General features: G+C 31.6%; 1 protein-coding gene across 3 annotated transcripts in view; it reads left to right on the forward strand.

Annotated features, from left to right (window-relative positions):
• Positions 1 to 16,456, forward strand: part of Phtf2 (putative homeodomain transcription factor 2) — a 150,490-nt gene that overhangs the window by 83,058 nt on the left and 50,976 nt on the right. For 2 of the 3 annotated variants that reach the window (XM_026384985.2, XM_026384984.2), the window contains 6 exons: positions 271 to 327; positions 657 to 668; positions 5,882 to 5,951; positions 6,500 to 6,658; positions 9,841 to 10,003; positions 11,201 to 11,365. In XM_026384985.2, the coding sequence (XP_026240770.1) occupies positions 271 to 327; positions 657 to 668; positions 5,882 to 5,951; positions 6,500 to 6,658; positions 9,841 to 10,003; positions 11,201 to 11,365 (626 nt within the window). The remainder of the gene's footprint in view (positions 1 to 270; positions 328 to 656; positions 669 to 5,881; positions 5,952 to 6,499; positions 6,659 to 9,840; positions 10,004 to 11,200; positions 11,366 to 16,456) is intronic. The other variant, XM_026384986.2, reaches the window with a different exon arrangement.

Raw genomic sequence — 16,456 nt, forward strand, 5'->3', positions numbered from 1 at the left:
AACATACCTTATATATAATCAGAGATATGATAAATTATTGTATAATGGTGTATTAAGAATTGTAATGCAAAATAAATAAATAAGCATTAAAAAAAGAAAAAGAATTAAAAAGAATAATTGCACATAAAAAAAAGAACCACAGTTATACAGGATTTATTCCAGAAGTTTGAGACAGAACTAGATTTAATTTGTGCTGAATTAACACTGAGTAGCTTGTAGTTCAAAATTGGGTATGAGCAATGATTGTTCAATGTCTTCATTTCTTCATAGATTGGAGCATATGATCAACAAATATGGGAAAAATCTGTTGAACAAAGAGAAATCAAGGTAACAAGTTTATTTCATTTTGTTTGTTTTGAAATATAATTCTATGAATTGATTATGTGTCACATTTTATTTAATATCTTTTCATATACTTTTAAGATATAAATTAATATTATTATTTATTCTTTAAATAAGAAGTAAACTCTTTTTTTATAAACAGCATAATCATGTCTTTACTGCTAATTATTTTTTGAGCTTTTTAGCATCTTTCCATTCTTTTAAAATTTAATTTCTAATGGTTATTTTTTGTTAGCTTTTTTCCCCTTTCACTTTTCACCTTATACTTCTAGTTTACTTTTCCTCCCTTATGATGCTGTCATTGCTCTGTACAGTTTATTAAACTGGTAAGTGTTTTAGGATTTTTCCCGCCTGAATGATCCTGTGCAAATGCTGCTCTGCTTGAGATCTGCTTTTGGTGCTACTAACAGAATGACTTGGACGCAAACAGAGTCCCTGAAAAGTTGGTCATTTTTGAAAAGAATTTAGAAAAATAAAACATTAATTAAATGTCTTTATAGTAGGCATTTTCTTCTTGAACATGCAACTACCTCATATGTTGATATGATATTCTCCTAGGCTACCTTGCTGGCATGAAAACTATTTTTAAACTAAATTTGTTTCTCAGCATTTTTTTTTGATAATAAGATTTATATATTTTTTTTTCATTTGCAAAGATACTAATCAGTGTGTTCCTGCACGAGCTGAATTTAATTTGGGCCCTACCAGAGTCTGTTTAGTTTACTTGACATTCTATTTTATAGAAAGGTTTATGTTACAGTGAAAACTAAGTCTATAGTTATTTCACAATCTGTTTTTTAAAAATCTGCCAATATTTAACTATAATAAAGAGCAAGATTCTTTAACATTTGTTAATTTTAATCTTTATACTTTTTTTTAAATGAAGAATTGATACATTTAAGGGTGAGGCATGTAGCTTAGTGGAAGAGCACCTGTTTGGCATGTGAAAAGCACTAGGTTCTATTCCCAGCACTGCAAAATTAAAAGAATGAATACACTTAATAAAGTTGTTATGTGTTAAATATAGGATTTAAGTCAGGAGCATAGAAAGATGAGGTCGGTTACAGTTTTGTAGGTAAGATACGTAATTGAAAATGAGATAAATTCAGAGACACTTGTGTAAGTCTCTATAGGGAATGCAGAGGGAGGCAGCTCTGGGGAGGTTAGGAGAAATTTAATAGAGGAAGTAGTTCTTGAACAGAGTTTGACAGACTTTGGGGAGACAAATGAAGGCATTACAGACTGGTGAAGAACACATGAAAATATAAAGAATAAAGAAACATGACTGAATCAGGAACACTCAAAGAGTTTGACTTGGTAATAGATTGGATTGAGGAAGGATTTAAGGATGATTATGCATAAAACTAGAAAAGAAAATGGAAGTTAAATTATGAAGGGTCTTGAATGCCTAACCCAAGAATTTAGACATAATCTGGAAAAAAGTGGGGTTGACACTGAAAGAATTTTTTAATTGATTTTATTATATTTTTATAAATACACGACAACAGTGGAATGCATTACAATCCTTATTACACAAATAGAGCACAGTTTTTTGTATCTCTGTATATAAAGTATGTTCACATCAATTAATGCCATTATACATGTACTTTTTTTTACATTACAATTCTTAATTCACATACCACAATTTTTCATATCTCTGTTTGTATATAAGGTGTGTGTTTTTAAAAATTGTGTTGACATGAAATTCAAGTCTATTTATTTATTACATGACAATAGTGGAATGCATTATATTCATAATTATCCATTCACAGCACAATTTTTGTAACTCTGTATATAAAGTATGTTCACGCCAAATTATGCCATTATACACGAGCTCTCTTTTTTTGCATTACAATTCTTAATATACCTTTATAATACAATTTATCATATCTCTGATTGTATATAAGGTATGTTGACTCCAAATTCACATCTTCATACATGTATTTTGTATAATGTACTTTGTATAACGATGACCATTACATTCCACCAACTATTTTTCTTAAGCATTTTAGAAATTATAACTAAAATTTCATTTTATTCTCTGATCACTTTGGCCCAAATTTAAAAGTAAATATCTAAAAAGAAATTCTGGTGTGCTATTTCACAGTTGCATGATTATAGATAACAGTAATGTACTGTATATTTTAAAAAGCTAGATGAAAGGATTTTGAAGGTTTTCACCATAAATGTTTCCCCACACATTTGGGGAAATAGATATGTTTACCCTGATTTAAATGTTGTGCAGTCTGTGCATGTATCAGAACATCACACAGTATCCATAAATCTGTGCAATTTTTATGTGTCGATTGAAAAAAAAAGAAACTTAAATGCAGAATTTCCCTCATAGTTCTTAGATTTTAAAAGCTTTAACAAAAAGCTTATGAAATCGTTATTTATTGACAGAGGAAAAAGGAGATGGAGGGGAGAAAAGGATTTCTAGAAAGTGAAACTGATATTTCTGTCCTTGATGGATTCTAAGTATTACAGTAATTCCATGCATAGGAAGTTTACTTACTAATAAAAGAACTTTATAAACTTAAGCAGCCTTCGTTAATTTTGGAGGTTAATATTATCTGTGTATTTGGGGATTTTTAAAAAATACAAAACTTCATAGTATTTGAGTCACTGCACTATGGAAAACAAACATACTATGAGTTTAAATATACATTCAAAAAAGAATATTTCATTTTGACTCTAGCATGTTAATTACATTTATACTGTTTGTTTCTGTTTTCTACTTTGTGCATAAATAAGTAGTTTCAAAAATTTCATTCTTTTTTTTTTTAATTTCATTTTTTGTTTGTTTGCTTAACTTTGTGCAGGTTATAATTATAGCTAGGAATACTTCGTCTGAATGCAGTTTACCCCGAATCAATTTAAAATTTTCCAACTTAAAATGTCTACTTAATTAAAATCATGTTTTATGAATACTCACATCATTGTTGCCCCCAACGCTAAGGATTGAACCCTGGGCCTGGGGCATGCTAGGCAAAACTCTACCACAGAGCTATATCCTCAACTCCAATATTTTTCATTTTTGTGACTAAAATTATTAATTTTCAATTTATCAATGTAAGTTTTTACTTTTTAAAAACCCTTTAAATATTCTGATAGACTCCCTTGAAAAGGAAGTTTTACTGAAACTGGACCTTATGGTGTGGCTCTATAATATAGCTCAAAATAAATGTTTTAATAGAATGTAAAATAGGAAATGAACCATGTATATACAAGGTCAAGTAGAATGAGCATGTTGAAAACCAGCATAGTTGTGTAAATCAAGACCATTTACTGTTTTTCTGGTTAGTTATTAAAAGACTTTTGACAAAAATTTTAGGTTTACAACAATAAACTATGTCTCAGATTAGTCAGAAAACACTGGCAATAATGGTTATTCTGAAGTTAGAGAAAGACTTATGATAGAAGTAAATGTAAACATATTACTGTTTTTTTTAATTCTTGGCACAATAAAGGTAAAATACCAGAATAATAAACTTTATACCAAATCAAAACAGTGCTTTATTAATGAAATTTTGTTTAAATGTATATATTAGAATTGTCTTTCCAGTTTGCAAAATCTTGGAAATGATTTATAATCTGTTAGCTATCCTATAGTCACATTAAAATGAAAGTAAAGTACAGAAGCAATGGATTCTCATTATTCATGGTAGTTATATTCTTGAAAGTCACCACAAACACTGAATTGGTGGTGAATATTGAACCATTACTCCTAAGGGAAATAGGTTTCTCTAAGTCTTAGGTCATAACACTTTTGTCAACTGATCAGTATATAACTTTGTTTTATGTATGTTTCTGTGTTAAGATCCCTTATTTAATATACATTGTTGATTTTTATTAACAATAAACTTATGACCAGTAATGCTATAAGTCAGGTTTAAAATGGAGGTTATGCTGGCATGGTGGTACGTGCTCATAATCCTAACAACTTGGGAGGTTGAGGCAGGAGGGTCACAAGTTCAAAGCTAGCCTCAGCAACTTATTGAGGCCCTATGCAATTTAACGGGACCCTGTCTCAAAATGAAAAATAAAAAGGGATGGGAATATGGCTCAATGATTAAGCACCCCTTGGTTAAAGCCTGGCACTGTTAGTGAAAGAAAAAATAAATAAATAAATGGAGCTTATCTGACACACATTTTCTCTGGAAGGCACATCACAGCTTTCTTTCATTTAGGAACACTAGACAGCACTGCACTGTATATGGGGTCATTTTAAAAAAACTGCCAATAAAAAGCACAAAAATGTGAAGAACAAAAAACTAAAATAGACTGGAAAGAGAACTTGTTTACAGTAATGAGAGCTCAAACAAAAAGGCAGAGTGTTGCCTTGTATAGCCTCAGCTGAGAATGTGCATGTTGGGAACCTCAAAAATTTTTTCCACTCCGCAAATAAGGGCAAAAGGACTAAGCATATGGATTTAGGGATACGAGTAACAATAAGTGTATTTGCAAATACAGAATCTGAGAATGTAAGGATCAACTATCTATATATTGCTTTATCTTCAAACCTGACCTCCCCCCCCCCTTTGTATCTTTGGGTAGTTTGCAACTTTAGCTGTACGGAGCATATGAAAAAGTTCAAAGGTTAATTACATCTTGAAGTCAGGGTACATTATTGGTTTAGACGTATAAGTTCTGACCTTAAATACTGCCTCTGGTTTTAGATATAAACAGTTCTTAAATCTGATTTTAACTTTATTGTTCATTGTTACTTGGATTAGGACCAAAGAAAATATTTACTGCAAAGTTGGTTGTTTAATGAATTTGAATGTCTTCTGAGGAATTTAACCTAAGCTTACAATTCTTAATATATTAGGTCTTAAGTAATAACATAATTAATTTTTCCCCACTAATTTTGACCATCCCCAACCCACCCCTGCACTCTCTACAATGAAAGCAGAAATTTAATTTTAGCCAGTGGTCAATAATTTCAAGTTTAAATTAATTCAATTCACAAAAACTGCCTCTTCTTCCGTTGGCATATGGACATAGTGCAACCCTAAGATGTACATAATCCTCTCTGGGGCTCAGCTGATACCCCCATAATATGCTAGCATTTGCTGAGAAGTTTACATCTCTGTCTAGTTCTTAGCTCTATGATTTACTGCTTCCTGCAGCAACACCTCAACATCACATCTTGACGGCCTTCAGGGCTACTGCTCACCCCATCCTGAACCCTCTCCTGATGACAATCTGGGGCCAATGTAGTCTCTTGAACCATCTAGACTTATACACCCAAATTTGCTTGGTGTAGTCATAATCTTTTATTAAAATTTTACTATTAGTAATGAACTGTCTTTGCATGTTACACAAATCCCTAAACATATCCTTTTAGAAAAACAAATTTATTACAGTACTATAATTATATTCCACTTGTAACAAATGCAAAACATATCTTTTTGTTTGGTGTATTACTTAAAGATTTTATATTAAATTGAAATCCTTAGAAGTTAATTCTTTTATGCTGTTCTAGACTAAAAGAATAACATGTACAAATTTCAGTACTACTGTTTATATATTGCAGGGGTTAAGAAATAAACCAAAGAAAACAGCACATGTGAAACCAGACCTCATAGATGTTGATCTTGTAAGAGGTGAGTCTTCAATAAATAAATGCTTTATATAAGGAGACATTGACTTTGAAGAAGTAATTTTAAAATAGGTTAGATATATACACTTTTAGAAGTAAAAGCAGTTTGAGCTGATATGAGAACAGGAATAGCATAAAAAAGAGAGAATGGAAGATAAATACCTTTGAGTAGCTTTTCCTCCCACTAAATATCACTGAAATAAGTATAAAAGATAGCAGTTCATGTTTGCTTAGCAAAGCATAGCACTTTGTTATAAAAATTAAAGTGGCAATTTGTAATTCCTAACTGAAATTGACATTTGAATACTATATTATATTTATAAAATATGTGGGAAAAATTCTATTATTTCAACTAATAATCTTTTTCAGAGTATTTGAGTTATCATATTAAGATACCATGATGAATGTTTTTTAAAGTGACTATTCCCTAAATTGGATGTTTCTTACTTGTAGTACAGAATAAAATTACACATATGTGGTTTTTCAAACAGTGACATTTTTTTCTGTAGGGAAATAAATGTAGTCTGTCATTGTATTTTACCTTTTTTTCAGGGTCTGCATTTGCTAAGGCAAAGCCTGAAAGTCCTTGGACTTCTCTGACCAGAAAGGGAATTGTTCGAGTTGTATTTTTTCCCTTTTTCTTTCGCTGGTGGTTACAAGTAACATCAAAGGTCATCTTTTTCTGGCTTCTTGTCCTTTATCTTCTTCAAGGTATAATTAAGTGATGGAAATGCAATTTGCTTTTAGCTTTCAGGGATGTTGTATTTTTAGATTTACTAAGGCTTTGTTCTAAACATATACTAACTACTACCTAGAATGAAGTGAGTATGAATATGTTAATAAGAGAAAGCTAGTTTGGTATTAAAAATGTTTGAGAAAATAAGGCAGTATTTTCCAATATGATTGTACAAAAATTTAAATCTGTGTATGGCTAAAGAATTTTCTTTTTCTTTCTTTTATACTGGGGATTGAACCTAGGGACACTTTACAACTTTACAGTTATTATTATTATAATAATTATTATTATTTTTGTTATTATTTTATTCTACTTAGTTGTACATCATAGCTGAATACATTTCAATTTGTACACAAATGGATTGCAACATTTCCCTTCTTTGGTTGTATACAGTGTAGAGATGCACTATCCATGTAATCATATGTGTACCTAGGGTAATGATGTTCATCTCATTCTACCAAAAACTTTTTTGGTGCTTCTCATTAGAACCCACAGCCTTGTGCATGTGAGGCAAGCACTCTCCAACTGAGCTATATCCCAACCCCCAACCTTTTTTATTTTTTATTTTGAGGCAGATTCTTGCTAAGTCACTCAAACTGGTCTTGCAGTTCTCCTGCCTCAGCTCTGGAGTTGCTGTGATTATAGAGGTACACCACTGCATCTAGCTATGAGAGGATTTTCTAAAGTTAAAAAAAAAAAATCTTTAAAATGCATCTGCCGCCATATGTGTACACACACACACACACACACACACACACGTCTTTTTTTTTTTTTTAATACAACCTATACAAGTTCATTTTTCCTGCCTAAAACATGGTTCATTTTTCGGTACCTTTTACTATGGTGATCTGAACTAGCCTCATTCTGTATTGAAATTTTATATACCGTGCACTGAGTACTTTGTCAGATTGTTACTTAATTCTCACAGTAGCCCAATGAAATATATTTCTAGCTTATAGATATGGGACCTGAAAGATCTGCAAATTCAAAGCCACACAATCACCAGGTGTGTAATAGTGTACAACTACAACTCTAAGTCTTCTGACTCAGAGCCAGACACTAACAACTCAGTTACACTGCCTCCCAACACAGCAGCATTCTAGTGCACAATCATAGCATCATTATACAACATAACATATATAATATTACAGACTATTTGGAGACTAACGAAGAAACAACTCACATTTCATCCCATTAACAAAGCAATTATTTTAATTTGGTTGATGATATAAAATAATATAAAATTTGGTTGATAAATAAAATAAGAAAAGCTTGTCTCTTTAATGTTACCTTAAAAAAATTATTTCAGTCCTGAATGATTATTTCTATATGTTTATCAATGGACTCTATGTAAGATTCTTATACATTGTAAGTAAATGAAAATAAAAATTAGACTTAAAAGTTGTTTCTTCTAGCTCAAGGTGTGTGTGTGTGTGTGTGTGTGTGTGTAGACTATGAGGCTTTTGTGATTGTTACTAGAATTTTTGTTTTGTTTTGCATTGTGAGGGAATGAACCTATCCCTCCCACATTCTAGGCAAGTACTCTACCACTAAGGTAAACACCAGCCCTGTTTTTTCTGATTAAAGATATTTGTGTTCATGGCAGAAAATTTGGAAATATAGAAAAAGCTAAAGAAAAAAAACCTATTCATATTCTTGCCTTTCAGTTTACCTTATAACATTTTTATATTGTGAGAGTAGTTTACAAAAACAGTTATATATATATATATATATATATATTTTTTTTTTTTGTCTAATGTCAAAGTGTCAGTCTATGTGTATGATTTTAAATTACTAGAAAGCATCTCATTGTGCATCAGTATTTGGCATTTAAACTGTTTGCTCTCTTTTGTTATTATAATTAATACTGAAGTAAACATTTATGAAGCTTTTCTTATTTTATTTTCTTATTGTAGATTCTTAGAGTGTATGAAATTCTAATTGTTTTTAAAATGGTGATATTTTTGTTAATGCTTTCCATGACAGTTCTTTTAAATTTTTCTGATCAAACATTTTCTGGGTATTGTTACCTGATATTTTGTTAAACTAAATGTTGACTTATATACATCATCATATTTACCCATGAATATGATAGGCATTTCATTGTAATATGTACATTACAATGATCACATTTAACAAAATGAACAAAAATGTCCTAATATTAAAATTTTCTGCTTGTTCAGAATTAAATACTCATAGACACTGGTTTCAGGCATGGCTGGATATGAAGGCTCAGATGACGTCTTTACTTTTTTTTTGTTGACTCTGCTTTCCTTGCTGGTTATACTCTTAGGTTGGCCCTTTCTAGGTGATAGCTAAAGTGGCCACTGTCAATTTCACATTTCCGTAATCCTTAGTATTTGTGATCTAGGAGAATAGCCTTTTTAAAGCATCTATATTAATACCTGAAGAAGATTCTGATCACCCCTGCTTAGGCCACAAGCCTTTAAAAATTATTTATTTATTTTTATTATTATTACTCCTATGCCCAGAGTTATTAATTTGTGGTAAGCCTAGGTTTTTTTGCCCATGCCTGAGGTGGGAGAAATAAGACTGTTTCAGTGACAGATAAAGGAAGGAGACCCCCAAAAGGCAGAGTTTATATTCAGAAAGTCTAAGGGATGCGGGGCAGGCAAAAACAAGATTTCTCCTTCATGTGGTAATTGTTACATTTATGTTTATTATTTGCTCTGGAAAATATGCCCAAGTAAATTTATGCTATTAATTTTGTATACATAGACCTTTATTTACATGCTTTTTATAGCCATATAACACACTTATTATCATTAGACTTCCTTATTTGTAAAATAAAGAAATAATTGTACTAAAAGTTAGTATGATTCTTTTTACTTTCTGTCACTTATCTAACCTGGAATGCCCATAAATTTGTATGCATCTAATTTTCTTTGTGGTGTTGAGGTGTATACTTCAGAGATGATATTGAGTGTTATCTTAGTCTAAGAGTGTATTACTAAATACCATGATTAGGCTATGGCAAACAAGAAAATAGTCTAAAGAGCTGTGTAGAGTAACATTTTAAATTTATTTAAATGTGGAAAAAGAATCTGGCAAGAAGTAATGTAAGAGCAGTTTAAAAAGTTTTGAAGAAGTGACTGTCAGATCTATAATTAAATGTATTTTCTCTCCCTTTTTGTAGTTGCTGCAATAGTATTATTCTGTTCCACTTCTAGCCCACATAGTATACCTCTGACAGAAGTGATTGGGCCAATATGGCTGATGCTGCTCTTGGGAACTGTGCATTGCCAGATTGTTTCAACAAGAACACCTAAACCTATAAGTACAGGCGGTAAAAGAAGAAGGTACTGTCTATTGAAAAGTGATCTTTTTTGGGGGTAAATTTCTGTAATTTGAATCCAGGATTATTCTTAACTATTCTCATAACCTTCATAGAATAAAATGTTGTCTTATAAAATTGTTCTTTCAAATAAAGTACTGAGTTCTCAGATCAATTAACAAGCAGTTTATTTTCTTTATTCAAGTTTATTTTGAAACCACATGCCTGTGTTTTTCTTAATTATTGTTTTCTTAAAATTCATTTCCAGTCACCTAAGAACAATATTGGGAATGTGTTAGCTGGAATTGCTAAAAATTCCTACTAATTAGAAAATTTTTTATTTCTAAGATGGCTTGGCAAAAATAACAGCCAAAAAAAAAAAAAAAAAGGAAAGAAAGAAAAAGAAATTTCATCTAGGCTCTATTCTCTAAATGATGTTTAAAGCTGTATGATATTGTCCTTAATTAAGTATACATAGAAGCCCAGAGTGGTGTCACATGCCTGTAATCCCAGCAATTTGGGAATCTGAGGCTAGAGAATCACAAGTTCAAGACCAAAGTCAGCAACTTAGTTAAACCCTGTCTCAAAATAAGATATATAAAAGGGTCAGGGATGTAGCTTACTGGTAAATTACCCCTGGGTTCTTTACCCTGGGTTTAATACCAAGTGCTGGGGACTGGGGGTGGGGGGAAATTAAACATAGCAAGTTTCACAAAGCACAATGGAATTCTGTTTTAATGGTCTTTTGGAGAATCTTCTTTTGAATATTGTTGATTAGAGATTGTGACGTTTGCAGTTTTGGGGTATCGAGATTTAAGCTCATCTCATTTTAAAATGATAATGCCTATGTCAGATAAATAGCTTTGTTGATTAGTTAGATTATAATTCTCTCCAATCTAAATTTTCTTCTTTCTTTACCTGCAGATAAGTGACATTCAAATAGGGAAGAAATAACTTTTGTAAATACCTGTCCAGTGTGATCCTTACAACCTTTTGCCACTGACCTGTCAGGATGAGCAAGGAAAAATATCTTACTATTTATAGAAATTGGTCTTGAATATGCACTATGATATTTGGATTACATTTTATTTAGTAAATTTTAATTTTATTATTTATCAAATTTTCTATGTTTTATGTTTTCTAAAATTTTGAATGTACTATTGAGAAAGTGGTTGTTAAAATTTTAAAGCTACCTTCTGCTCTTTAATTTCTTCTGATGAAGGAAATTAAGAAAAGCAGCCCATTTGGAAGTACATAGGGAAGGAGATGGTTCTAGTACCACAGATAACACACAGGAAGGAGCAGTTCAGAGCCACGGTACAAGCACTACTTACAGTGTTGGCGCTGTCTTCAGAGATCTCTGGCATGCTGCTTTCTTTTTATCAGGGTTTGTATTTATTCAAGGCTTTCTATGGCATAGAGCTGCACTATCCCTTTTCTGGTACTTCAGTCTCAGATAATGAATATTAATGACTTTAAATATGACAGCCTCATAATGGCTTCTGTTTTGATAAATTATAATACTATAGTAATGGGAAAATGAAGATCATAAAGTTTACTTTGGATTATGTATAAATATATCTATCTGAGAATGAGTATATACTAGCAAAGTATATTTATTTAGGAGTTTTTGATTTTGGCTTCTTTTGTATTTCTCAAGTAGTATTATACTTCTGTTAACTAATTTGTTTTTATCACCATTAAAATGGTTTTAATAAGTTGTAAGAGTTGTATCAAATAAAATGTGTACTATAGTATAAAATCCTACTTTTGTACACTGGGCTTTTAGTATAGTTTGTACCATCAGTGAAGATTGAACAAATAGGAAAATAAATTATAGCAAACTTCAAAACCATATAAAACTTAACTCAATCTTATATATTATTATATAATATACCATTATATAATTTACCATTATTTAATTATATTATTATTTGAATAACCTACATAGTTTAAATATGTACATGTTATAAAAACGTTAGAAAGCTATTATTGAAATAATGAGTGTGATTGATGAAAGGTGCTAATTTAGTAAGAAAAGGGATAATGCAAGTAACTATTTTCTGTCATTTGTTACTATTTCACTAATAATATTGTTTCATCAATTTGTAATTGTGCTCTTATGATAAAGTTTATCATGCATTATAAAACTAAGCAATTATATCCTAGATAAGTTTTTACTGTTTGTAATTTTCAGGAAAGTTTTCCAAAATTTAATAATTTACAGTTACATGGCATTGATTAAGTTGAAACCCTGTGTTGCAATTACCTATTCTTCCTCCAGTGATGATGTTTTAGTGTTTTAACTTGGCTTGGATTCTGTCTCTCTCTCTTTCTCTCTCTCTTCTTCAGTCTTTTTTTTTCAATCGCTCTCTTTTCTAACATTAGGATGAAAGTGTTTAGTCATTGCAAAGGCAAGATTTTTAAACATTTCTCAAGACCTTCAGATAAGCAGTTATAAATAACACAGTGGATGTGTTTTGCTTTCAGAGAGTCATTTAGTGTTTTGGTTTCTACAATGGATAATATATTATGTGGGTATTTAGAATCCTCTAAAACTAGTAGGTTGGTGCCTTTGAAAATTTACCATGTTTCTCTACTCAAATGAGATCCAGACTTCAATTTTTCTCTCCTTGGGCTATACCCTGACCATGACCATGACTACCAGTCATCAATGGATTTATTCCCTTTTATCATGTCAACTGTACATCTAAATATTTTAAAAGTGAACTGCTTTTACCCATCTCATTGGGGCTTGTTTGCCAGCATATGAATAAGGCTATGTTAAGTATTAGGTACAAAAAGATCTTAAGAGAAATGTAATTTTTTAAGTTCTAAGCTAAATTATTTTAATCAAGGTCTAAGCATAGTTCCAGATAACAATGATGGTTATATGTAGGCTCTTATGTTGTCTGGTATCTGAGATTTTACATGTTATGCCTCTCTACTGTCTCCTTTTCCCCTTTGTTTCCTAACCTTGTGAAAGTGAGAGCAGGACTAGAAATTTCATATCATGTTCTAGGACAAGAGTTACCTGCTACTGTTAAACTTCCCCATATAACTCCCTAATGTCTTTTTATACTGAAAGGATTCTCTTCAGTCTTGTATCTATTTATATACTTCAGAGTATTTTTCAGAATACCAGAAAATATTTCTAACATTTATTTTTTCATGGTGGAAAAGAACACTATGAGTGTCTGATTACCCAACTAGTGTTTTATGGAAACACACTAGTTTTCATAAATTTGAGATTTGTGAGCTAGCAAGTCCTTTGAAAGTTGTGTTAACTTTTTAAGTTTTCAACATGAAAACATGCAGTTTGATGGTTTATTTATGGTGTAGATTGTATATTTATTTACATTTTTTCAGAAAAGAATAAAATCTTTTATTTTTTCACAAATGAGTTAAGGTGATTATACCTCATATATTTCAAAATGTCATTCTCTCCCATCATCTTTTGATGGAGCTTCTCTTCCTTGAGTGTCAAGCATAATACTCTAAGGAAAATTCTACAAAGGTCCTGTCATCCAAAAATTAAAGTGATAGGCTAGTTATAAAACTTTAAGTCTTGACAGTGACAATTGCACACTGTTTTTCAGCAAATGTTTTCTATTCAAAATCCAATTCACAAATTATTTCTGGCTTTTTATTTTCTTATTGATAAAAAATAATCATTTTTCATGAGCCAGGCATTATGTTACATGCTAGGGATACAAAACTAAAACTGATGGACTAAAATATAATGTTGTAAATGTAAACAGAACATCCTAGGAGCAAAAAGGTACAACTGTCTCTGCCAAGGAAAATGAGCACACCTTCATATTTTAGGTGAGTCTGGAAAGTGAATTTAATCAAAGAGTTGGATAATGTAATATTCTTACAAGAAGGGAGGTTCCTGGAAATTTGGTAAGATCATTCATTCATTCATTCTGAATGGAAATGTAAGCTAAATCCAAGAGGTCAGGAAGGTGAGCAGTGAAGGTTGGAGAGAGTAGCAACATTATGATGGTCGACTGCCCTGATGAATGACTAGATTTGGGTGACTGAGCCTTCATCTAAGCCCTTCTCCATCAGGAGTATCTGTGGTCCTAGGATAAGTTCCTAGTTTCCCCTATAAGCTTCTATAACATTTAGGATAGAATTAAATATGAGATCTTTTCCTTTAAGAATCATAGAATTAAAAATATATGTATAAGAGTTGGAAAGAATACAGAAAATGACAAAATTCAGTTGTTTCTTTATATCTCCAGAATGTTAGATATTTTCAAAATTGCAAATGTAAATCTGTAATCAATTTTCAATATTTTAAAAAGCCTACCAGAGATTGCATATTTTCTGGTGGTATTAAATGCCCGGTTTTCTTGATTTGTGCCAGAATTATGGGAGGTCGACATGAAGACTGTGGTGTCTTCTGATTAAGTATAAACTGTTTTCTCATTATTTTTATGCTAAGCGCTTTTTTTTTTTTCAAAATTCAGGAGGGAGGTTATGGGTTAAACAATAAAAATTAATAAAATTTGCTGCCATGTTCGCAATTTCTAAAACACTTTCCACTTCATAATTTCTTCTGCATAACAATGTAGAAACACTTAAAACAGCAGAACCAAGAGTTCTTGAACCAGATGTCTTTTTAATTACTCTGAGGTTTTGCATTCTTTCTGTATGTGCCAACCTTTATGCCAAAATCCTTCCATTTAGAAGCACTTGTCGTCCCCTAACTTTTGGGTCACACTGCCTGCTTTTCAGGTGACAGTGATGGCTTCCTTTTTTTCATTCAGGAAAAGCTTGCTAGCACATGTGCATGACACACTGAGTTCACACCACCTTTTACCTGGAGTGGATACCTGAGTAACTCCTGAGAGTTTGCCCTCAGGACAAGGAGAGCCATCACCTTTTGAGCTCTGTGGTGCCCCCCTGCTCACGCCCCACCACCACTGCTACCATTTATTGTACTCTATTCCCTTTCACACTTTGCCTTCCAGAACATCACTAACAAAAACAGCCATTGACAAGGGATTCTTTCTTTGCTAGGCCCCTGTAGTTGCCAGGGAAGAACTGCATCTATCATGGAATAAGTAAAACCAGTATAGAGCTGTGTCTCCTGTTCTCAAGATACTAATGTCACTTCCCAGATTCCTGTGACTTGATGTTTGGGTTTCTGGTCTAAGAAAATACTATTAACTCTGGTTTTATTAAATTATTGTATTTATATGCATTAAATGTAAATATCAGAAGGTTACATGTGTGTGTGTGTGTGTGTGTGTGTATAATACCAAAAAGTATCATTTCTTTCTATAGTGTAATACTTTAATCAATACCAGTTTCTTCCTACTTTGCTTTCATTTTTTGGTGAGGAATGGTAATTTAGATGTATATGTTTATTTTAAAATCAAAAGAATGTCTTGCTTTATTTTTTTATGTTTTAAAGTTGACTTAAATAGAAGTAGATTCTCTTTAAAAATATGCTGTAAGTAGAGTTTTGGAAAAAAATAATTTTTTTTCTCTTCCCTAGTATTTTTGCTCCTTCAAACAAGGGGACAAGAGGATTATTTAAACATCTGAGCCTTGGTAACCTGTGTTCCTTTTGAAATATTAGTATTATTCTTTGACACTTTTTAACTTTCATTTATTAATGGAACTATGAGTCAGTAGTCAGTGTTAAAATTAAACCTGGCTTGGAGCAGCTACAGTTTTTTATTCTTTACCTGCAATAATTGGAGTTTACCTCTTTTACCATTTCTCTTTTCTTTCAGCATTTCTTCTATGTTCAAATCCATAGAATGCTCTAATCAGGGGACAAATTATTTTGTACTTTTTAAAAAAATACAGTTTTATTTTGAAAGAGTTTCAAACTTAGAGAAGCATTGCAAGAACAACACAAAGAATTCCCCTGTGTCTTTCATCCAAATAACTGGTTAAAATTCTGCTGATTTTCTTTATTAATGTTTATTATAACAAAAGACTGTAATCTGAAATTATATACCTTACTTAGTGGTCATGTGCCTCTACTCTCCTGCAGTCTGAAGCAGATCCTCAGCCTTTCCTTGAGTTTTATGCTCTATATTTGTTGAAGATATTAGGGCAGCCACTTTGTAGAATATCCCTTAGTTTGGGTTTTATGCCAGTAGTATGCTGAATCTGGCTCCAAGTTGACTTTTGAGAGCTGAATGGACATATCTCTTCCCAATTCTTTGATCAGCAATATCAGTTGATACCTGAAATTAGCCGTGATGGAATATTTATACCATAGAAATGAGGAAGTACACAGGCTAGGGCTTTTTACCCCTGATGAGATGGTTTTAAACATTTAAAAACATATTCTTCATTATTAAACCCAAGTTACACATTTTTTATAGTAATATCACAGAAATGATTCTGGTTTGACTCATTGCATTCTATCAGGTGGCAAACAATGTAGATTTGTTCTATTAGTAATATTTGCATTAATCACTTGATTAGGATACCTATTAGATTTCTC

The sequence above is a fragment of the Urocitellus parryii genome, chromosome 3 (assembly GCF_045843805.1).
Source record: "Urocitellus parryii isolate mUroPar1 chromosome 3, mUroPar1.hap1, whole genome shotgun sequence".
Classification (NCBI taxonomy): Eukaryota; Metazoa; Chordata; class Mammalia; order Rodentia; family Sciuridae; genus Urocitellus; species Urocitellus parryii.